The sequence below is a fragment of the Acartia tonsa genome, chromosome 9 (genome assembly GCF_053477335.1).
Source record: "Acartia tonsa isolate MP-2025a chromosome 9, ASM5347733v1, whole genome shotgun sequence".
Classification (NCBI taxonomy): domain Eukaryota; kingdom Metazoa; phylum Arthropoda; class Copepoda; order Calanoida; family Acartiidae; genus Acartia; species Acartia tonsa.
The window spans coordinates 18,890,307-18,914,647 of record NC_137268.1 but is presented as its reverse complement, the minus strand read 5'-3'; the positions used below and the strand labels follow the sequence as shown (position 1 = coordinate 18,914,647).

The window sequence follows — 24,341 nt, the reverse complement described above, 5'->3', positions numbered from 1 at the left end:
AAGACTAGCAATTTTTAAAATAAAAAACTATGAAAAATATTTTAAAAATAAAGTTCACCATGTACTAAATGTTCTATGGTACCGGGTTGGTCTGTGAGGTATCGTAGCGAGTCATGGCTGCCCAAAATAAAAAGAAAAATGTTAAAAACTTTATTTGTCTCTAATTTTTAAATATTTATTATAACTTTTCTTTTTTATTTGTCGATTATTACAGGAATTTTAAGTTAAAAATAATAATTGACTCAACACAACATAAAAAAATAGATAAAGCATCTGTTTTAAGGTAACAAGAAAAATATTTCGAAAGCTGGCAACCCTGTTTTAATCTGAAACCAAACATCATGGCTGACCTCAGGTTGTCGAGGATTTACAAATTTCCCAGATTTTTCATTAATTAATGAATTTTATTGATTTTTACGTATTTATTACGTTTAATCTTCATAAAGTTGATTTTGTAACATTGAAACTATTTATTTTTGTATTGTTGTTAAGTAGTTATTTTTTACATGTAACAATCTTTAGTTTTTCAGATAGAGGTGAATTAAGAACATAAATTTTATAAAATGTCTTCAAATGGCGACGCTAAAACTGGCGGCGAAAGTAAGACAGACAAGCAGCCAGAAGCAGCGGCAGTCGCCAAGCTGGCAGCAACCGAAAAGACAGCCAAAAGTGAAGAAAGCAAAGACTCGAAATTAAATGCTAATGGTGACTACACTAAAAATTTAGATACAAAATCTGGTGAAAGTGAAAAACAAAGTAAAGATACTAAAGAAAATGGTAAGATTATTGTCTTATTGAATACAAGAGTAGAAGGGATCTACTCGAAAAAACCTGATAGTGCTGTATGCCAATAAAATAGCGATAATTTTAAATGTTTTAACAGTGAGAGATTAGTGTTTCGCCTCTATTTTACGTGTTTTCTAAAAATTTGTATAAATATATAAACTATATTATACTTCATACTTAGCTTTTTAGCTTTCAAAGAGGTTTCTAATTGTTCTACGAATAGTCTTCCTCCCTTTTCCATTTTAGGTTATAAAGTAAAGTATAGCTATCAGCCCCTAAGTTGACTACAATAACCTCACTGATTTTGCGCACAGTGTAGAGGCAAAATAGATTTCATTTAAAAGGAAGTATCCCTCCTTGTGTTAAATGATTTTTTAAATATTATTTTGTCGTTTTTTTTTTTAAGGTGACACAAGCAAATCCAGTTCTAATTCAGAAACCAAGCCAGCTGAAGTTAACAATTCTAGTTCAAATAAAGATACAACAGGTTTGCTAGGTTATTTTAGACTTCATGTGCATGACTCAATTGTTCTATTAGTTATAAATTATGCAACTTAGTAAGTTGTAACACGTCTTTTAGATGCGTGTAGCAATAAAAAATTCATAGCTTTTTGGTCATTTAATACCTATTAAACTAAGAAAGGTGATGTCACCAAAAGTTTGTTTTAAATGTTTTTCGAGAAGGTTAGTCAGTAAAAAGGTTACCTAGTACGTTTTTATGTCAAGACAAAGTAACTTTTAACATTTTACGTTTAAGCCTTTTTGATTTTCAAATTAAGATACCTAATCTTCCATACATGATGTTATGCCATAATTTAGGAAACAATTCAAAATCCACTCCATCACCCGCCTCAGATAGCAGCAAGCCTGTGAACCCGCTAAGATTAGCCAGACCCCTGGAAAAATCCGGGGGAGCATCCACTCCCACCCCACCTGCAGCTGCGCCTTCTGCTACGGGAGCTAAAGGGGGATTAGCGCGGACAGTTCTTCCATTTAGCAGGCCTATGCCTTTGCCCACTGTTTCACCATTGTGTCCTCCAGGTTACTTATTCAGCAGTAGTGCTAATGATTAATTTTATTAAAATTGATTGGGACTTCCTTTTTTTTTTGACAGATTAAGATTATTTATAATAAAAAAATATCATAGCTTCTTAATTTTTGACGTCTATTTACATAAATAATTGTCATTGTAAATTGTAATTGTGATCTTTTTTCTGACATGATTAAATAGAAAATATTTAAACATGCATTAATATTATTTATTCCTAGGTTCAAAGCCCAAACCTTCAGGTGGCAATACAACAACAACTGCCCCAAACAGCAAAGAAACTGCCAGTAGCGATGAAAAATCCTCTGAAACAATAAGCCCATCAGCCGAAGCTACCCCCAAAAGTACCTCAGAGATTACACCTGCCCCCTCCTCAACTCCCACTGACCAACCCGCAACAAATAGCAAAAATATAGATTCCACAAACTCTAAACCTCAAGTAGCACAAAATAAAGAGGGTTCGCCGGCCCCAAAGCCACCGCCAAAAAAATCGATGTCTCCAGTTCCACCGGCGGCAAATAAAACAACCGAGAAAACTACACCTAAACCAAGTTCGCCTCAACCACCGGCAACGGCCACTAAAACGTCTCCCGCCGTCCCTGTGACGGCACGCAAGTCAAACTCTCCGGTTCCTCCTAAAAAGAATCCTGAAACTGCAGGTATTTCATAATTTAAAGGTTTCTAATCTTTAACAATGGAGTGACACTTACGTCACTATCATCGCTGTATTTTCCAGCATTATCTATAATACAAAGTAGAACGATGTCAGTCTGTCTGTCCGTCTTAAGCTTAAGATCTCGGTAACCGATGAACCGATTTGGCATTACTCTTCAGGGAACATAGCTTCTGATCCTGCGGTAGTTCTTTGTCCTTAAACATCTGTTTTATGAGCTTGTATCTTAATAAGGTTATATAATGCGTAATTTTTAATGTATTTACTAAAATAATCCTTGAAAGGTTGCATTTTTAGTAGCGAAGCTACTCTATAATTCGAAATGTTCGTCTGTCCGTCCGTCTGTTAGAGACAAAGTGGGGGAAACGTGATTTTCTCGGCTCCTATTAAAGATAGACAGCTGAAATGTTTAGTGAAGATTCCTATGACATAATTGCATCTAATCTATACATTGTTTTGTCCATCTGTTTGTTAATTGGGGTGCTAGATCGATTCCTACTTTTTTTTGTTTTCGTAATTTTCTCGACTGCTTTTCAACACAGACGACTGAGCTTTTCAGGGATTAAATAAATTTGCATCCTACATATTTTTACTAAGTTTCATTAAGATTTGTATATTGATTGGGGTGCTAGAACGATTCCTAGTTTTTCAAGTTTTTCATCATTATCTTAACTCCTGTTCAAGATAAACGGCTGGAATTTTTAGGGATTAATTAAGTCATCATTCTATATATTTCTATAAAGTTTTTTTTAAAGATATTATAATTGGTTGGGGTGTTAGATCGATTCATAGTTTTTCAAGTTTTCATGATTTTTTCGACTCCTGTTCAAAATAAAAAGCTGGAATTTTTAGGGATTAATTCAGTCAACATTATACCAAGTTTAATAAAGACTTGCTATTGGTTGGGGTGCTAGATCGATTCCTAGATTTTACGTTTTTCTTTTTAGCTTAATGCCTCAAAAGTCATACATTTTTAAAAGGTTTCGTGATTTATTCCATTTATGTCTTTTTAATATATTCAAAGATTATTTTTTATCCAGATGTCTATCAATACATTTTGAGCTTAGCTACTTATGGATGTTGTCATCCTTGTTTTCATTTCTTTTCAATGTCACTGTGTATTATCCTATTGCTGCGTTCATATTGTTTAAATGTTCAATTTTAGCATTGAGTACCTATCTAAATGGCATCTAGAAATGTTATCTAAAATAATATTTTAAATTGTTTTAGCAACACCTGTATCCCCAAGAAAGCCTAAAGTTCCTGTGGCTGAGAAGACGCCGAGACAAAAACGAAAAGTTGAAAAAGTGGATAAGGTTGAACCTCTGCCAGACGACCAAGTCAGGTAAAACTTTTCCAGTATGGATGCTTTAAAACAGATAAATATCTGCTGGAATCGGTTCTAATTCACAGTGAAAAATCATGTATGTATTATATCCAGTCTTCTAAGAATAAAAAAATGTACAATCATAATATATAAACAAATTTTCTTAGCCTGTGCTGTCGGCAACTCGGAGCTAAATAATTGTACATTTTTATATCCGCGAAAAGCAGTTTATAATACGATGCGATAATAACCATTATACATTCTTTTATGTTCAACCGAAATGGACAGTTGTGTTCATAAGAAGCTCAACAATAAGTAACTGTCATTTCTTAAAGGAAATAGAAATTTTGGGTCAACTGCAGTTAGCAGTAAAATATTCCTCGTAACAAATATCTCCAAAATTCTATGAAGTTGATATGTACGTTCGTTCATTTGGTTACTAAAAGCCTTTAAAATTCATAGATTTTTAGAGATATTCGTTGACGGAAACTTACCGTGAACTGAAGTTGACCCGAAATTTAGCATGCTATTTAGTAAAATATGCTAAGATTGAATTAACAAAACATGGAATAAGATTTTACAGGAATAAATAGTAGGTAATACATTCTATCTTTTGGTTATAGAAGTGCAAAAATGGGAAAAACCACTCTACAAATAACAAAAACTAGTAAAATTTTGAGTTCTTTTTGCTTTAAGAAGTGCAACTACTCAATAAAGAAATAACACGTATGTTTCCACTTAGGTCTAGTAAAAGATCTAGAGTGCCCGTGGCATCGTATAACGAAGATCCGGAAATGGAAAAAATACTCAGGAAGATTCAAAAGAAAGAAGAGGAAGAAAAGAAAAAAGAAAAGGTAAAAATCTTTAATTTGGTTGGTCAATTATTCTGAAGTTTGAACTATAACATTAACATCAATCAAAATATAGCAGGCAGGGACCAAACTCATGCTATGCACTTGTCCACAGACCCTTCTGCTTTGTTACCACTGTTCTTTGCTAACAAACCTAAATAGTATATGTTAGCCTTCTCTTGTTGTGACATTAACATGTTATTGTTGAATAAAAAGTAAAAACTCTTGCATATTGAAAACAAGGATGTCAACAACCTAAGTATCGAAGCACAAAATAATCATAAAATGGATGGACAGGCACTCAAAGTGAGTTATAGGGCAGATGTTCAGTTCCTATAAATAACAATGAAAAAAAGAGAAAAAGCAAGTAAATCACGAAACCTTAATAAATAAGTAACATTTACATTTTTCTAAGCATGACCTACAGACAAACGGACAATACAATGTAAAAAAGCTTTTAATCTAATATTAAAATTGTCTTTAAAATTATTCCTATTTTATGTATAGCCGGAGAAAAAGGCGCCTAAGGTAGAAACCCCCTCCCCCAAGAAGCGTGGAGGCAAAGACCCTGTATTTTTCAAGTAAGTGAATAGCTCTTAGTTATTTAGGTAACTACTTAACAATTTTAAAGTTTTGCTCAGTTAGTATGATGGTTGCATATGTGAGCTTTGTCTTCTTTGCCATTTCCAAATTGTTTGCAGAAGAAAAGTGTATTACAAATGAGTGTTTGTGATTTTGCTTTTAAGCTTGTTTGAAATTATGAAATAAGAATGTGAAAATAAATATTAGAGGAAAATTAACCGTTTGTCTTAATAATGATCATTCTTGACCGGTAAAAACAATGTATCTTATTGTTTCAATGTTTAGTCATATCATAATTTCCTCATTTTAGGGATGAATTTTTGGCAGTACGTAATCCTGATGATGGTTTCTATTTATGTAAAGCAATGCAGAATATTTATCTTAGTTCAAAGTAAGTTTTAGTTTAAACAACATGATGTGTTATTTGGTTAAAATGGTGTATTTTTTATCTTAAGGTTAAATATTTTTAAAATTCTTATCCAGATTAATTTTTAAGATTCTCATGAGGCCTATTTCATTTATCATTTACTTCTTTTTGCCTCGTTTATTTTTATGTCATATACGTCTTAAATTTCGAAATTGTTATGATTTTACTTTTTTTTAGTAGACTGAAACAAAATTATTAACATTGCTCTCATTGATGACACTTTGATGTCCTTGTTGAAGTAGCATTAAAAATCAAGATAGCATCCAATTAATCATTAATGTTAGAAAATAATTTTAGAAACATAAAGATCCAGTGGTACTCGAACGAACCTCATCTAATTCCAGCTAAAGACAATCCTAACGGAGATTTATATGTTGCTGACTTCTATGATAAAACAGGTTAGAACTAGTTCATAATAAATCTATAATACAAAGTAGAACGATGTCTGTCTGTCTGTTTGTCTGTTTGTAGCGAAGGATCTCGCTAACCGCTGAACCGATCGGGTTCTCCTTTACAGGGTAGCTTCTCATAAGTCCCGGGAAGGTTTATAACTATTTTCTTAGGGGGTGGGACAACACCAACCCTGCAAAAATGAAAAATCCCCCCCCCCAAAAAAAAAAAAAAAAAAAAATATTTCTTTTTAAAACTAAATTTAAAATAGCGGGGTCGACTTCCCCAACCCCCCCCCCCCAAAAAAAAAAAATTTCCCCCCCCCAAAAAAAATTTCTTTTCAATACAAAATACGAAAAATTGGTTTGATCACACCTCTTGGGGCAAAGCCCCTAGAGGCTAGGGGCGAAGCCGCTAGTAAGATATATAATGATGTGATATTTACTTTTTTTTGTATTTACGAAAAAGGTCACAAAATGACATTTTATGAAAATGCGGGTATAATTTTAACATTCGGACGTCAATCAAAAAGTTCAATCATCCTTACGTTTTTTATGCCGTTATGAAAAAAAAGGCATCTAGTGTTCATTTCTTCCAACACTTTTTCGATCGGATCTTTTCTCTAAAAAGTTCCTCCGTTAATTGTTTGATTTTTTTTTGGGGGGGGGGGGGAGGGTTACCCTTTTATTATAATCCAAGAGGAAAGACTTTTATTATGGGATTGCTTAGACGGCTAATCTTTTTTCATTTCGTAAAGGCTCAAGTTTTCATGTTTTAATTTAGATTTTGCCACAATCTTGACGAGTGTAGAACTTGACAAAGTTGCCAAAACTAAGCGACAACTTTTACCTCAGGTTTAGAAATATTATTATAAGCGAAGCTTTTCTATAATTATGGTCGGTTCGTCCATCCGTAACGGTAATTTAGGCATATTTGAATCGTCCTTTAGATTTCAAACTTTGCACGATGATCTGTAGTAGTAAGATACGATTTAGAAAGCAAGCAACTCTATAATCGTTACCAGAATGTCCGTACGTCCATTTTAAACATGTTGATTTTAACTATTTAACAAAGATTTATGTAATCCGATTGGAGTACTAATTCCAAAATTATTAATTGTCTGTCGTACCGTTACAGAGCTTCACTTTTATGTATGTTGTCATCCTTGTTATAAATATATTATAGACTGCCCCCCCCCCCTGGTCCTATCAAAAGTTAAAAATAGAAAAAAGGAGGGAAATTCTCTTTAATTATTATGTACTAGGTAAACTTATTTATGCAATATTCATACCTATGGCCAAGAGGCCCTTTTTATGGGGGTAGGGGGAGGGATTCCTACACCAAAATTATTATGAGGATTCATTGTTCGTTCTTTTTTTGGTTTGTATTTTACTTTTTAAACACTTTTGCACTGGTTCTTGATTTAATAACAAAAACTTATGTTCAGAATGAGTTATCTCGAATAGAAACTATATTGAAGCGCGCGTCTGACAAAGCAGCTGGTAAACTTGACCTGGACTCCCTTCTTACCGAGGATAATCCGGATGGATGTAAGTTCATTTTACATTTATTGTTTCTTCAATTTTTGTAGGGATCTAAGGGGATAAGACAATTGCTGTTAAATTGATGTACATTCCCATTGACAATACACAAAATTACCCCTTCTGTAGATTACAATTATTGGTTGAAACGTTTGTAAACTGAAATAAATGAATGAATTAATCAAAATTCTAAGTCCCCAAAGATGCAAAGTTAACGAATAAGAAAACGTTATTATAAAACATCGGGGGACTAGTGTAATAAATAATTGAAAGTCAGACAGCTCTTTAACTGCTTTTTAGTCGCTTTTAATATTTTTTATTTATTTCGTTCTGTCTTAGATTTACTCTTAAATTTTTTATCTAATCACCCTTTCTTTTCCCCTTAATTCTCTATATCTCTCTTTTTTTTAGTAATATTATAATTTTCAGTGGATATATCATTGTACGAGGGTGAAGACCAACTTGATGAAATCGAACGACGACGCAAGAGGGAGGAACGAAAAAAGAAGCGGAAAGAAGAAATCGACGATTCACCAGTTCCTGAAAGGTAACGATAACCCCTTGACACTAAAACATGTGTTAAACCTTATATTTGGAGTACAATGTTTTGTAAAAACTGTGAAATAAACGGTGTTGGAACCGCCGCTAAAATACCGTCAACTCTCACCGAAATTTTTTTTTGCTCGTCGAATCAATTTCATTGTACTGAATTTTGGATACTTTTCTGTTTCAAGTTCTAAAAAATAATTCATGTACATGTTAAGACGCACCCAGAAGCGTAAATCCGCGGAGAAAGCCAAGAGTATGATGTACGACATGGACGACCAGTCAAGCGACGAAGAGGTCATGCCAACATCGAAAAGGCGTAAATCAAGTAGCGCGGCAACAACCTCCAAATCTGAAAACGCTCCTGCAGCTAAAACAGAAGCAGTTACCGCAAATAAATCCGGTGCTGTTACCGCAAGTAAAACAGCTGCGGTGACCGCCGCAAAATCTACTGCAGTTACTGCAACCAAATCTGATGTTGTTACCGCCATAAAATCAAAGGTTGACGCTAACAATACTGAGAAGAAAGATGAAGTAACTAACAAAGTACAAAAGGTATTTCATCTTTTCATTAGAATTGTAGCTATTTTACTATTCTATTATATAAAGTAGTAAGTTTTTATTATTATTAAGTTTTTTAAAACTAATGAACCGATTAAGTTCTCAATTTTATGGAATCTTCACATAGGGTCCTGGATGGTTTTGGGATATTTTTACTGTCCTTACCAATTTAATGCAAAAGTTTTACATTTGATTTACATTTTAAGAATATTATTATTTTATTTTAAGGAAAAAGAAGAATTGTCAACGAGCGAAAAGGCTGTCACAGAAGGGGAAAATTCTACCAGCTCATCTGAAGATAAATCTGCCAAACCAGTAGATGACAAGTCTGCCAAACCAGCTGATGACAAAGTAGCTACCAAATCCCAAACTGACCAAGCTAAACATAAAAGTGCCAAGACAGAAGATGCAACGAAAGACAGTAAAGCATCTGACAAAGCAGCAGAAGCAACAAAAGAGGACATTAAAGATGACAAGAAAAGTGCTGAAGAAAAAGCTTCTGCAGCAACCAAGGATAATGATAAACCTAAGGAGGAAAGTAAGAAAGTTGATGATACACCCAAAAAGGCTGAAGAGCCAAGCAAACCAGTGGGAAAGGAAAATGGGGCAAAAGCTGACGAGAAAAAATCTGGCAGCGATGACAAAAAAGCTGAAGAAACCGGCAAAAAAGATGCTGAGAAAGATTCTTCTAAAAGTGTAGCTGAGAAAGATGCTAAGGAAAAAGATACTACTAAAACAGCAGCAACAGAAAAAGATGCAGCTAAACCAGATACCGAAAAGGATGCAGCTAAAGCTCCTTCATGATTCTAAAAATCTAATCTGGTTTAAGTATTTTTGATCAGTCTCAAATTTCAGTATTTATGTTATTTTAAAAGCGTGCGCTATAATAAACTCGAGTTTGTCACCATTCTTTTACAGTAATAAAAGAAATTGAATAAATTACGAACCATTTTTGTTTCAATATTTTAAACTCCAGTTAATCCTTTTGGCAGATTTTTTTTCTCAATTGCTTTATATTAAAAAATAATGCACGCTGAAACTTTTTGTTTTTTTTAACCTTGTTCACTAAGAGCATTTTATGTTAGTCTATATTGTATCAGTCTATTTGCAATTCATAGTTTTATATTATGTATTTTCTGTTGCTTTTTTTGTTATTTATTTTATTTTCTAAATTTTAACGACAGGGGACTATGCACGAAAAAGAGCAATGATATTAATCACCTTCTTACGGTAGTGTTAAGTAACTTTTGGTTAATATACTAGGTTTCTGAAATGTAAAGTTGAATATGTGTGAACGATATAAATTATGATCTTTACTGCTGAAGTTGCTTAACATCACTTGTTCTCGTTCATGTAAAGTCCCCTTAAACCCAAAATTTTACAAACAGTTATAATATTTAAAAAGTAAATTTTGATGAAATAAAAAATATTTTCTAACGTTGCCATTATATTTTTTTCTGAATTATTTTATGTGATATATAATAAGCATTATTGCAGCTTTTTAATATTGGTTATTTTGTTTATTATTTGTTTCTAAAATTTTTTCCCGTATTTATAATCTTTATTATTTTATAGAATTTGCATATTAATGAATCTTGTATCTTTCTGAATTTTTTCTCATTTTTTCTTTTTAAATGTCTTTATAGTTAAGAGTATAAGTGTTCTAGAGAGAATGTTTGGATAAATGGTAGGGTGAACAAAATAAAGTAATACTCTGGGCTTAATAGTTTCAAAAATAAATAAAATATTTTTCAAATGTTAATCATTTTTTTATAAAGAAATAAACCTCATCTCTTTAAACATAAAATTGTAATAATGTAATTTTTAAATTTCCTTCTAATTTTGATATTAGTTGTACCCTTCATACAATTTCTTTTTTGTCCGTTTAGTGCTTAGATGTTAGATTTTTGTAGAATAGTTTTATAGGTGTTTTTTTTTAGACTTAAATAATTGCCAAAATCTTGTTAAAATCCAAAAATGAAAATTTTTCTAACAATGTATTTGATCGTCCCCTAAATCTTTTCTCTAACTCTCTTTAAACACTGTAATTAATACAGCATAATATTTATAGTTAGGGTTGAAATTTTATTGTTCTTACTATGTTATTTATTAAATGTGAAAAGCTTAAAATAATTAAAGTTAAGGTTAGCAATTAAAAAAATAATTTTGATGTGAATGATTTCAGAACTATTCTGTGATATGGATGACTGTGCTCGGGGTACAACGAAGTTGTATATTGGAGGACTGGATGAGAAAGCTACAAGCAAAGACATAGGTAAGCCTTAGTATTAGTAGTGAAGCAATCCTTTTTTATAAAGTAGAAGGGTCTTTTGGTTCAAAGTTTAAGATCTCTAAAATAATGAACCGTTAGACTTTACCTACTATTTTTAAATTCTTTAGAAACAAATCATGTTTTTTTAGGGTGGGTGGGGGGGGGGGGATCTATTTAAAAAGCTTTCTTTAAAATACTAGCCTTTCAGGCTAGCAATTTCCGAGATCTTTAGCTTTAGACGATTAAAAACCTCAATATTTATGCATTTAAAGTATGTCGTTTCCAATATATTTACTATTACAGTTTACATTAATTTTTTCTAATAATTTTTAATATTTTAGAGGCAGTATTTTCAAGATTCTCGTCACTTGGTGACATATGGATAGCTAAGAACCCTCCAGGAACTAATACTTTATACAATTAAGTGAAGTTAGGAATAGAGTAGCTTAACTCTAAAACTTATTGTTAAAAGTAGCTTCGATTCCATCATTTTAAAGTTTTCATGATAGTAAGGTTTTTGTTTAAGGGAATTTTTTTTCGCCTTTTCTACTCCCTGGGTAAAAACTATAAAAAAACATGTGGGAGGGGTGAGAAAAACCGATAAAAAAAATATAGAGTACTGAAAACAGTTTTCCTTTTTTCCTCATACTTGTTAAAAAAAACTAGGGGAGGGGGGGGGGGATAAAATATTTTGCAGCCGGGAATAAAATTAATATTGTGCAAAATATAGGTACACCCTTGTTAGGTATAATCTTTAAACGTTAAAAATATTTAAAGAACTTGTATAAAATTAAGTATTGGTGTCTATTCCAGGATTTGCTTTCGTTGATTTCAGCGACTTCCAGGACGCCAGTGATGCTGTGGCTAGGTTAGATGGTACTAAGATTGCCGGAACTAGGTAATTATTTTATTTATGCAAGGGAGGGATCAGAGGGGTATATTTTTGCACCTAATTGAATTTCTTTCCCCCCACCCATCACTATTTCTTTATTAAAAAATCAACCTAGCAAATGGAGGATTGTAGAAAATATACACCCCTGTATGGGATGAATTATAATTACACAAATATCAAAAAATGGTTTATAACTTAACATAAGATCTCTTGTATCGATTACATGCTCAGTGCTCACTATTGATAAATCTATCTAAAATAAAGACTAGTCATTCTTCAAACATCATGTTTTCCCTATTACCCAACGGACAAAGTAAGCTATATGGTGTAATCACTATCATTTTATTTTGTCTTAAAGTGTATTTTTATTCTAGGGTTCGGGTAGAAATCAGTAATCAAGGACGAAACCCATCCACATTTGCAGCTACGTTCAAGAAGAAAAAAGGCCCAGTGCGCACTGGCTTCACATTCTTTGGCAACAAAAATAATGCGCCAAGACAAAATTCGGGTAAAACAGGCTTTAAGAAGAAATTTGACCGCGTTAAGGGAGAAAAAGTTTCACCCAAAAATAATTCTTCCCGCGAAAATAGTCCACACGAAGATTATTCACGAAAACAACTGTTGAGTTCAAAATCAAGAGAATATTCAATACCAAAGAGTTATTCTTCAAGAGATAATAAAAGAGAAACTTGTCATGAAGAAAGGTTCGAGTTTAAGAGAGAAATAAAGACAGAAGAGAAATGGAGTTATTCATCCTACAGAGAGGAAAGACCAGCTTTAAGGTAAGGTTATTCTTTTATAAAGCAATAAGGTTTCAGTTCTAAAAACGATTTTCTATTTTTTCCCCCTACTTGTGGGAAAAAAAAACAAGAGAATATGTGGGAGTGGAAAAAAGTTATTAAAATAAAGCGTACTGAAATTTTTTTTTTTTGGAGGGGGGAATAAAATAATTTGCACCCCCATGGGGTAACATTAAATAATTAACTTTTAACATTTTAGGGAAAGATCTCGCGACTTAATGGACCGCCGGAATAGAAAACGCTACCATTCACCAGAAAGATATCGCGAAGATGAAAGATATTCAGAAGATAGAAATTGTCCTGAGGATAGATACCATGAGAATAGTAGAGGATATCCAGAATATTATGACAGATATCCAGAACATGGATATCCGAAATTTCCCACAAGATGCAGAGACAGGCAGATTAAACATTTATTTTCACATTATTGATCATCGTATCAAAAAATATATTGCTTATACGAGTTTTAGAGCTGTATAGACTGAGATCATGCGTGTTTTACTTTTGGTTTCAAAAGTGGCACATCCGCACCCACTTATATTCGCATATAATGTAATTTTTCTAATAAGAATATTTTCTTTCTTTAAAGAATAATCTTGGGATAATTGGAATTATTTTATTTAATACTTATTAAAGTTATATTTTAAAGGTAACTTCTATAATTTTACCTACCTACGTAATCTGAGTTTTTTTTAGTAATGTATGTTAAAGTTAACTAGCATGAGAACTAAATCGAATCTTTTTTTGAAGCTTTTCCAATAGATGTCTGTTTTTGTATGCAGATTTCCTCAAATATGAAATATTTCAGTATGAAACTATATTTACAGTCAGACTTAGCCGTATTCGTTTATTTCTTATTTTAAGGGGGGGGGGGGGGGGGGGGTAATGCAACCATCTCGTAATCAATGATTAAATGGCACTTAGAATTCGAATTTCGATCAGAAATTTTGCTTGAATAATCCTTGGAAGGTCTATTTTCCCTAAATCGAACAAAAATTTGGAAAAGTAACGGCTAACGGCTGGCGGCTCAGCTGTTTTGCCATTTTATTACTATCTTAAGAGCAAAAAAGTCACGAAACCTATCTTCACATAATACTTTTTCTCACTCAAAAACCTTATCAAACGGTTCTAGCCGGTAGCTGTTGGCACTAGAAATTTAAAAATTGGTTATTGCTATTATTCAACATGAATTAAACCAAAATTATGTTTTAAAAAGTTGACCCCTACGTGATTAATGATGAATTTTCCCTAAAAATAGGCAAAAAAACGGCTAAACGGCTGAGCCGCCAGCCGTTACTTTTCCAACTTTTTGTTCGATTTAGGGAAGATAGACCTACCAAGGAAATTTTAGATAGAAATTCGAATTCTAAGTGCCATTTAATCACTGATTGCGAGATGGTTGCATGAACCCCCCCCCCCCCCCCCCCCCATCCCCTTATATCGTATTTTTACTTTGTTGAATTTTACTGGTACAACTACAAAGCGATTGTAATTTTTGTGCAGTGCGCTACCTGTGGATACAATTTTTCTTTCTTACAAAGCAGGGTTCCGGATCCGCAAGGATCCGCATATTTTCGAGTCCAAGGATCCGGATCCTTGGACTAAAAAAAATGCGGAAAAAATGGAAAAATATACCTAAATTTATATAAAATCTCAGACATTCTCTTGATGAGAGCCAATCTTTAAGGTTTAGGGTCAGACTTGAAAATTAAAAGTATTTTTGACTTCGAATTAAAGAATAAATATTTTTGGAAAAGTTTGGTGATTTTATTTTTATTGTCAAGGATCCGGAACCAGATCCGCACTGACCAAATTTGGAGGATCCGGATCCGCAAAAAATCAATGCGGATCCGAAACCCTGTTACAAAGCATAACTTTTTAAGTGACCTTACGTGTATGTGTTTGACCTGTTAATTCAATTAGCAAAAAATGTTGGAAATGTTTCTTAATCCACGAACGAAAGCTATTGATTCTATGCACCTTCCAGCATTGATCCATAGTATTTTTTTTAGGGAATATAATAGGTTTATGTTTTATACTTGGTTTATTGACTAAAAAGTTAGGTTTCACCATTGTTTTATATGAAATAAACCAACATTGAAATGTAAAGCATTTTTTGATGCAATATCAACAAACGCTTTGTTGAGTTCAAAGGACAAAATAAAATAACACGGCAGAAAATTAACAAATGCTGTAAATTGCAAAAGTACATTAATTAAACTGCTTACAATATTACAAGTTACCAACCCTTTTTTTTTAAATATACATTTTTAATCAAAATAATATACTGTTGCATTAAGCTTTTAAAAAACAGTTTGAACTCATCAAAACATTTGATGATACTGCACCAAATAATGCTTAACATTTATAAGTTTTTTTTTCATTTAAAACCATGGTAAAACCTCACCTTTTAGTTGATATACCAAATATTAAACATAAACCTAGTATATTTACTAAAAAAATACTATAGATCAATGCTGGAAGGTGCTTAGAATCACTTGATCTCGTTCGTGGATAGTCCTCTTTATGTATAAAAAAAATAAATGAAATCCTGTTATCAGAAGCCAAAGAAGATCTCGATCTCGCAGTCCTTCTCCTAGACGTGAATTGTATTCGCCTAGACCAACATCTTACTCCCCCCGACGCCATTCCTACTCCCCTAGGGAGTATCATCACCCCCCTCGATATTCTTCTGGGGAGTATGATCAGCCCCCTCACTATTCTCCTGAACGCCACCATCAACCGAGACCTTACCATGATTCATCAGCCTACCATTACACTTCGTCCTACCCCCACCCATCGCCGCCCCCCAGCAAAAGAAGCCGTTACTGAATTTTACAATATCGCCTTGTAGACGTCATAAATGAGAAATTGGCATTGTGTACTTTTTACTACCAATTGTAATTTTGACATTTTTGACGCCACAAGGTAGCATTTGCAGCACACAATCAAGGCGGGGCATTATAACTGTTGCGCATTTTTCTTATTTTGTTGAATGTTCGACGATTTTTCTTATTGAGCTTAAGCAGTGTGTACCTTTGTAGTTCAGACACCGTCATACTAATGTGTCCAGTGATTTTAAAGTCAATATTTACAACAAAAAAATGATTGATAAATTGAACAGAATGTGATATTTTCTGTGCTTTCTATTTGTATTGAGTGTCAGGGAGAATTGATAGGGTTTTAGAAATATTTAGTAATGCTATTTATATATAGTTAGTGTTTCTAGGTATTTTTAAAATCATATTCATTCCCTCTGACTTAGAGTAGCAATATATGTTAAAAAACATAATAAGTTAGTGCTATCAGAATCTGTAATTTTTTTAACCCACTTATTGGAAATGTATTTTTGTAAGATTTTTACTTGAAGTAATAATGAAATGATATATTTTCATACTTGCATGAGTTTAAAACTTAATACTTTACTATAAATGGAATATTTTTTTTATTTTCATATCTAATATTTTTTAAAAGAACTTGAGCGTTGATACTTAAAGTTGAAACAATCAACTATTTTTTTAATCTTACAAACGCTCTAGCATTGATGTATTTTTTACAAGTTATTATTGTATTGTTTTGCTGATATTGTAATACTTGCCAAGTTTTTACTTTTGAAAACAATTTTATATTGTCTGATTGATATTTTTACTCTATTGTAGTACAATATGGCAGTATCTTTCCAACAATTCTTCGGCACGTACTGTCCTTCTATTCATTCCTACCATGCGCCATACAGTCCTTCTATTTGTACCTACCATGTAAAACAACATTCTTTGCCTTGCCAAGTTGCCATGTGTCTTCAATGGGCCATAAATCCAACTCTTCGGCATCATAGCCATCAATAATCATCTCTACGACCTCATAATTGCCATCCTACCAACTATTTGGGGCACATATAGGGGTTTAAAGGCCTAGAAATTATGCTTTAGCCTGCAATGGTCTTTTTTTCCCCATCATTTCATCTTATGGCCATCACAATTTTTTTGCTACATCAAAAGACCATCGACATTGCATCCTTCCATCAAAATACCAGTTCTGAAGGTCACTTAAAAGGGGGACTTTTTTGCCATCAAATAAGAACAAAATGCAAATCAAAACAAAATTTAATCTTGCATGGTTCGGGCCATTTCCCTTTGGTTAGGTCCAACTAAAAATAATCTAATCACCATGGATGAACCATCTTTCTACCTAATCATCTCAGCAATCACCTAGTATGAGGGTTATTGGATATGTCTTAAATGGTATACCTACAACATCGGCTACGCCTCGAAGATGATTTCCCTCATCTCTTCCCTCTTTCACTCTCGCCATCGGGCCAGAAATCCGCCGGTCATCCGTCCGGCGGCCTTCAACCCTCGGCTACTCTACTCATCATGACACACACTCACACATACCCTACTCTCTACCCTTGATTATCCCCATTGTAAAAAAATGAAGGTATGATAAATTATAATTTTCTCTGGGACCTAAAAGAGTGTGTGTTTTAATACTAACTAAAAGGTTTTGAGTAGTTTTAGATTTATTAACCTCTAAATTGATTTAGAATGGAATATTTTTTGGCTTCCTATACTTTAAGGCTTTTTGGCATAGAATGAAATATTTGAATTTTCTATCAGCATAGTCAACTTGATTCAGATTGTATTTTAATATTTCTGTATATTTTTATACTATGAGCTTAATGTATTTTTTCCACCCAACAAAACTATATTTTGTACTTTGTTGCATCTTTTTACATTTTTTATAGCAAATCTTTTTAATCTGAAAGTAAAATGACTGCATGCATTTGATATTTTAATATGCTTTCAGAAATCTACTAATCAACACTTGGTGTTATTACCTGAAAAAATCCTCCAATTGAACTGTAATCATGCCTGGACACAGAGAATGGGATCCCGAGTGTAAGGTTGGTACATTTATAAAGGCCTCAGGGTTGTATATTGCACATGATAATTTTTTCCCCCTATTTTTTTCCCTTCCCCCCCCCCCCCCCCCTAGTTTTTTCCACAGAGGAGGGATGAAAAATATTTAAAAAATTGCAGTTCTCTTAATTCTCTTAACTAAATGATAATCTTTTGTAGAGTGTGTTTTCCATGCCTAAAATAACTTTGCTGTCCATTTTAATGATATTTTTATATTTTTTTGTCTACGAATTTTATGTAATTTTAATTATATTTTAATTTAATGTAATAATGATAAAGATAATTGAAACTAAATTGTTTAGGTTTTCATCGGTGGACTGCGCGACGATGCCAACAGATATGATATTGAAGATGTTTTCCGCAAATACGGACCTGTCAAAGATGTCTGGGTGGCTAGGTAAGAAATACATTAGAGTAAAACACTAGAGAGGGAAGGGGTTAATTAACTGTATGTCCCCATCCCAAGGACCTTGTGCCGACTCTCAATTGGGTCTTTGAAAATCAACTAATAGTTTATAGAGAATATTAAAACAGCCAAGTAGTGGGAAACAAATTGCTAGCAGACGTAAAAGGTCCTTGGAAAAGGGGGGCAGGTGTTACCTGTATTTACATCATGATCTTACTATAATATAAATCTGATAGAAATACTATTTGGCTATTCTTTTCTAAAAGAATTCATAAAATTAGCTAATCAATATTTTTGATAACTCAAAAATTTGGATAATTGCAAAAGGGAAAAAAAGGTAAAATACATTGTGTTTTTTTATGAGAACTTTTTTGAAAGCAATTTTACCCCATTTATAGTTATCAGAATTTAATGATTAACGTCTTATTTTCTTCGTTTTTTATAACCATTTTTAGAACATCAAAAAAATATTTCAGTTTTTATTTAAAAAGTACAGTTAAATCAAAAATTTAAAACTTAGGTGTCAACACCTAAAAAAGGTTTTAGCGCATTTTTCTTAAGCTCAAATCTTCTACCCTTTGCAAGAAAAAAATTGGATTTTCAGTAGTCCACTTTGGGGGGCCAGTAATTTCTCCCTGGTTGAGATATGGTGTTCAAACTTTAATATGTTTTAGTACATGTCCCCTAAAGTATCTGTATCAATTTTTAACTCTGTATCTCAACTTTGAAGCGTTTTGCAGCCATTCTTGCAAAGGGTAGAAGATTTGAGCATGAGAAAAATGCGCTAAAACCATTTTTAGATGTTGACACCTAGGTTTTGAATTTTTTATTTTACTCTACTTTTTTAATAAAAACAGAAAATTTTTTTTGATATTCTATAAATGGTTATAAAAAAAGAAGAAAATAAGCCATTAATCATTAAATTCTGATAACTTTAAGTGGGGTAAAATTGCTTTCAAAAAAGTTCTCATAAAAAAAACACACTGTACTTCACGTTTTCTTCTCCACATTTAATTCTATTGTTAATAAACAAATACCTATTCGAGTGAAATGTATCTTTATTCATATGGATGAGTTAAGGAGATCTATTTGAATTTTTAGTGCGGCTAATTCCATGAAAAAGTCTAAAACAAAGTTTAAAAGATATATCATTAGGTAAAAAGTCTCATATCTTCACCCATTTAAAATATCTTTTGATAAGATACGCTTACGCCAAAAACATTGACCTCCAATTACATATGATAATGATTTAATTTAGGAAGCCACCTGGCTTTGCCTTCGTAGAAATGGAGGACCCCAGGGACGCCAGAGATGCCTCCAGATCCCTGGATGGAACCAGGATTTGTGGTGCCAGGTAAACACTTTGTTTGAACATTCACGAATATATGTTTGCATGGGTATATGTAAGGAAGGGGGACTTTGGACTGTTTAGTGTTTATTTTACTGGTCCCAAAATTTTTATACTTGTTTGTCAGCTTATAAATTGTGGACTTACATTAAATCTTATTAAGTAGCACTGTCTAAAATTTTAAGGGCTAGATTTTGTTATTTAATAAGACTATATTAAATCTTATTAAGTAGCACTGTCTAAAATTTTAAGGGCTAGATTTTGTTATTTAATAAGACTATATCATAAGATCGTATTATTCTGTGTTTCTTTTTTAGATGTCGTGTAGAAATGAGTGACCCAGGCAAGAGGCGTGGTCGTGGTGGGGATGGTAGAGGTGATAGGGGAGGCAGAAGCAGGTAACCCAGCTTGTGTAGTATACCTAGTTAATTACGTCGTTGGGGGGCGGGATTATCCTTCAATTTTTAAAGACACTATTTAGAGAACACAAGAGCATTATCTGCTCTTGTAATAGGATGCGATACATTAAGGCTCACTGTTGGATATTAGGTTACAGGGGTGTATATTCTGCACAAGATTTAGTTTTTTTCCCCGGCTACAAATTTCTTTATTTCCCCCCCCCCCCCCCCTAGTTTTTTCTCACCAAGTAGGGGGGGAAATGGAAAAATATTTAAAGAACTCTATATTTTATTTGTTTTATCTCTCCTGCCACACATTCTTTTAGTTTTTTTTTACCAAGGAGGGGGGGGGGGGAAATAGAAAAATGTTTTCAGTTTTCTTAATTTTTACATTTTTTTTCCCTCCAACCACTAATTCCCCCCCCCCCCCCCCCTGAGCCGGGGATCCCATGTAGAATATACACCCCTGTTAGGTTAAGTATCATCCAACAGACAACTTACTCTTTAATTGCAAAATAACATTTCCTGTCAACGGATTTGGTCTTTCATCGTACTTCTTTTGTTTGGCTGTTTTTATCTTGCTATTGCTGCGCTACTAAGTAACATATTAATCCTTGAATTTTGAAAATCAAACAGATCTTTGTCTATAATTTAAAGGTATGACAAAAAAAGTTTTTTGAATTGAAAAAATGGCAACAAAACAATCCAACAGAAAGGTAACCGCTATTTTAACTATGTGTCAGGTCCCGAAGCCGTGGGCGTGGTAGCCGAAGATCTCCTTCATACACCAGGAGGAGGAGTCCGTCTTATGAGAGAGGTAGGGGAGGGAGGAGCAGGTCACCCAGGGATAAGAAGAGAGACTCCTCCTATGACAGGTATGAAATAACATAGGTTAGGGCACAGGATGTATAATGAATAATAATATTCGTTAAATATACAGGGAAAAAATAGTCGTAAAATTAGGTTGGTATTTCCCCTGTCATTTAATGGTCAGTTGGTTTATCCAGTAGGTTTTTTTTGTTATTTTAGCCCGCTACAAGTTTCACTTTGTTAGAAAACATGACAATCTAGTGTAAAATCCAAGCAATAAAGGGCGAGCAAAAAATGCGGACATTTTTAAAATTCTAATTGCGTAGGGTAAAGCGGGGCGATCTCGGTTTTGAGGTGAAGTCGGTATTTTTTTGACCACCTTCATTAAATGACATTTTTCTCCATGTTCTAATCGACTGACAGAAAAAAACATAAACTCAAATTTGTTCCTTATTAAATTGCCTACAAAAAAGTATTAAATGAAATTTTTGTGAGATGAATTTTTAGGGTACTTATTGGGTCTTAAAGTCGGACGACAAAAAAAATTTTTTTCGATTTTTTTGCTTCGGTCGGAAAAACGGAAAGTTGGACAAAAACTGGTAAGAGCTAGAGCTTAGACGTCTTCAGGGGACTTATTAAGAATCTAATAGGCTATCCATTTCCGTTTAAAACTTAAAAAAAGCTTGTATAGTTTTTTCTTAAATCGACTAAAAGTGAAGCGGGGCGAATTCGGTTTTTTCACTTTTTATACTAACTTTTTCAATTTTATATAAAAAAGTGAAATTTTCGAGAAAAAAAGTCAAATTTCTCGTACTTAGAAAAAATTTATTTTTTTTTGTAGAAAAAATTGTCCGATCTTAATAATTTTTTTTGTGAATGCTCTTTTTTACATTTAGCAACTTTAACCTTTAGGGCATGCTGTAATTAAATCAATATGTCATAGGTTTTTTGAAGCTGGAAAATCGACCAAAGATTTTGCCAAACTTTTCTCTTTTTTTCAACTTGATTTTTTTAGGAAATTTTGCTAATAGAACTAATTTTTTTTTTTTGGCCAAATCTATTCAAAATTGCCTGAATTTTAAGGATCAGGCCTTTAAAGTCATAAAAAGTTATTTTTTCTAGTAGTATTTTTATGTCAAAGTCAAATATCGCGTACTTCGGAAAAATTATTTTTTTTGGTAGAAAAAACTGACCTATCTTAATAAATTTTTTTGTGCATACTCTTTATTACATTTAGCAACTTTTACCTTTTGGGCATGCTGTAATAAAATCAATACGTCATCGATTTTTCGAAGCTTGAAAATGCCCCACCGACTTCGCCTCAAGGCGGGGCGAAGTCGGTGCCGTTTTAGAGATCGATTTTGACAAACTTCCCAAAGTCCTAGGTTTACGTCCTTTTAGGACCTGATCGACTTTTCCGAGATCTTTCTACTGGTCTTGGTCCCATTTAAAAAAAATAATTTTTACGATTTGCAGGTTCAAAAAACCGAAAAATACACCGAGTTCGCCCCGCTTTACCCTAGCTTGTGTTAATGGTAGAATAGTTAAGGTATAATTTGGGACATTTTATCACCTAGCCCCTAAACTATTTTTAGCACAGGAACTTTTCCTATATTTCCAAAAAATAGAGGTCATAGTGGTTCTAACGGTATGCGTAGTATTTTTCTACTATTAACATAAGCCGCGCAATTATAATTTTTTAAATGTCCGTATTTTTTTGCTCACCCTTTAGGTAATGGACCTGCAAAATAAAATAAAAATTGACTACCTACCCACTTGAAATGTGTTTATGTATGCACACATTTAAAGTTCTGTTTGTATTACATAATATCCCAGGCCCACTATGGATCAAAAATACGATAAATGATTTACATACCCATTGATGATAAACTAAATTACCACTGTAAATTAAAGTAATGAATACAGGGGTGTATATTCTACATGGGATCCACTGCTCAGGGGGGGGGGGGGAATAAAAGATAAGTGGTTGGAGGGGAAAAAAATGTAAAAATTTAGAAAACTGAAAACATTTTTTCTATTTCTCTCTTTTCCTTGGTGAAAAAAACTAAAAAAATGAGTGGTAGGAGGGATAAAATAAATAAAATATAGAGTTCTTTAAATATTTTTCCATTTTCCCCCCTACTTGGTAAGAAAAAACTAGGGGGGGAAAAAATAAAAAAATTTGTAGCAGGGGAAAAAAATAAATCTTGTGCAGAATATACACCCCAGAATGAATATGAATGAAATATAACTTAAAATAACAAGTTATTCCATCTAATGACACATTGCAAATTAAGATTTTAAGATTTTTTTATAAATTGATTTTGCTGTTAACAAAAAATGCTTTTAAAGGCTAATTTATCAAGTTCTTTCATTAACCATTAGGATCTAAAAGGAATCATAAAATGGTAAAAAATTTAGTAATAATTTTTAATCCTAAACTTACAAGTTTTTATTTTCAGAAGACGCAGCCGTTCTCCCCGTGACGACCGTGACTCCGGCCGTCCAGTTAAGCGCGAAGACAGCCGTGACTCTGGCCGTCCAGTGAAGCGCGAGGACAGCCGCGACAGAGCTGACAGTCGTGACAGAGAGGACAGCAGAGGACGGGATGATGGAGGTTCTAGGTCTAGATCTAGGTCATAGTGTCTGGAGCTCAATGGTCAGTAACCTGGACTTGAAGGTCATGGCCAATCATCTACATGACCAATAAAGTCAATAAAAAAAGACCTGAAAAATCAACTGCAAAGACTTTGTATATTACTTGGCACTTGGTGTTTTACTTGTATGTGAAAACAGAACTAAACAGTTGTAAAAATGTTTTTCTTTAACCAAATATGTCTTTTACTTTATTAATATTTAGGTATAAAGCTTATTGAATGATACTTTTTCTACTCTTAATTTTTTTTATACGTATGCACTTTAAATAAAACTACTTTTAATAGGACTTTAAAACGTTTAATAGTGATATTTTGATAAAAGCTGTGCCAAATTAAAAATCTGCCCAGCATAAATATTTAAAATTGCAAAAATTAACTTCAATCTAAAGTGTAATCAATAAGAATCTAATTTCCAGTATGGCATCGTAACCGATTAATATCAGGTGGATAAGAACCGGTTCTCAGTTATACCGAAAAATTATGGTTAGCGTCGTATTATATCCAGTTTTCTACGAATATAAAAATGTACAATCATAATATTAAAACCATTTTTGTTAGCCTTAGGCATCTCGGGGCTAACCAAACTGGTTTGATCTTGTAATTCTTGATTTTAATATTCGCGGAAAGCTGTTTATAATGTGATTCGATAATTAGCTATTCCAATTTATTAATTTGTATTTACTCTCTGTATTGTAACTACTATAGTAATTATGTTTTGAATTTGGACAAATATCATGCTAGCTGCTCTCATTAATAAACATTTATATTATTGTTCAGTATTCAAATATATTATTTTTTCTTCTTTAACATTGTGTTTTTATTAAAACTTTTTCATATAGGCATGTAGTTTTTACTTTTCCACCAATTAGAAATAAATTAATGCTTTTTCGTTATTTGTAACCTAAATAAAGTTGTCTTGTGTGTAACCCCAATTATAAATCTACTGGAATAAAACTAAAGTCCTTTTCTTCATAATTTACTAGCGGCTACGCCCCTAGAGGCCTCTAGGGGCACTTCAGGAGGGGGGACTCGAATTTTATAACCCAATTTCTTATTTTAGATTTTTTTTAAAAGTAAAAACAATTGGGGGTTGGAAATTTTTTTTTT

The 24,341-nt window shown here is 33.0% G+C and overlaps 3 protein-coding genes across 6 annotated transcripts in view; all 3 read left to right on the top strand.

The window, feature by feature from the left end:
• LOC145328400 (uncharacterized) overlaps positions 1–15,549 on the top strand; it is a 195,123-nt gene extending 179,574 nt beyond the window's left edge. The window contains exons 2-7 of the mRNA XM_080172038.1: positions 10,918–11,007; positions 11,346–11,407; positions 11,820–11,902; positions 12,271–12,678; positions 12,896–13,096; positions 15,258–15,549. Of these exons, the coding sequence (XP_080028164.1) occupies positions 10,932–11,007; positions 11,346–11,407; positions 11,820–11,902; positions 12,271–12,678; positions 12,896–13,096; positions 15,258–15,528 (1,101 nt within the window). The 5' untranslated portion in view covers positions 10,918–10,931 and the 3' untranslated portion in view covers positions 15,529–15,549. The remainder of the gene's footprint in view (positions 1–10,917; positions 11,008–11,345; positions 11,408–11,819; positions 11,903–12,270; positions 12,679–12,895; positions 13,097–15,257) is intronic.
• LOC145328397 (uncharacterized) lies at positions 523–10,919 on the top strand. The gene is made up of 14 exons (XM_080172034.1): positions 523–777; positions 1,193–1,273; positions 1,606–1,827; positions 2,056–2,493; positions 3,738–3,852; positions 4,577–4,688; positions 5,193–5,266; positions 5,578–5,658; positions 5,992–6,092; positions 6,868–6,938; positions 7,532–7,634; positions 8,055–8,172; positions 8,390–8,726; positions 8,961–10,919. The coding sequence occupies exons 1-14, from the start codon at positions 564–566 to the stop codon at positions 9,534–9,536; spliced, it is 2,643 nt and encodes an 880-aa protein (XP_080028160.1). The 5' UTR covers positions 523–563; the 3' UTR covers positions 9,537–10,919.
• A 1,444-nt stretch (positions 15,550–16,993) lies between the features above and the next one.
• Positions 16,994–24,041, top strand: Rbp1 (RNA-binding protein 1). Of its 4 annotated transcripts, none has more exons than XR_013882440.1 (8): positions 16,994–17,133; positions 17,503–17,599; positions 17,918–18,012; positions 19,280–19,375; positions 19,687–19,767; positions 20,511–20,642; positions 23,040–23,437; positions 23,889–24,041. XR_013882440.1 is itself a non-coding variant. In XM_080172040.1 (7 exons), exons 2-7 carry the CDS (start codon positions 17,564–17,566, stop codon positions 23,218–23,220), a joined length of 621 nt encoding a protein of 206 aa, XP_080028166.1. In that variant the 5' UTR covers positions 16,994–17,133; positions 17,503–17,563; the 3' UTR covers positions 23,221–24,041. The 4 variants fall into 4 exon arrangements, 2 of the variants coding, with proteins under 2 accessions (XP_080028166.1, XP_080028167.1); XR_013882439.1 differs by having other exon boundaries at positions 23,040–23,717; XM_080172040.1 differs by having other exon boundaries at positions 23,040–24,041.
• The last annotated feature ends 300 nt before the right edge of the window (positions 24,042–24,341 follow it).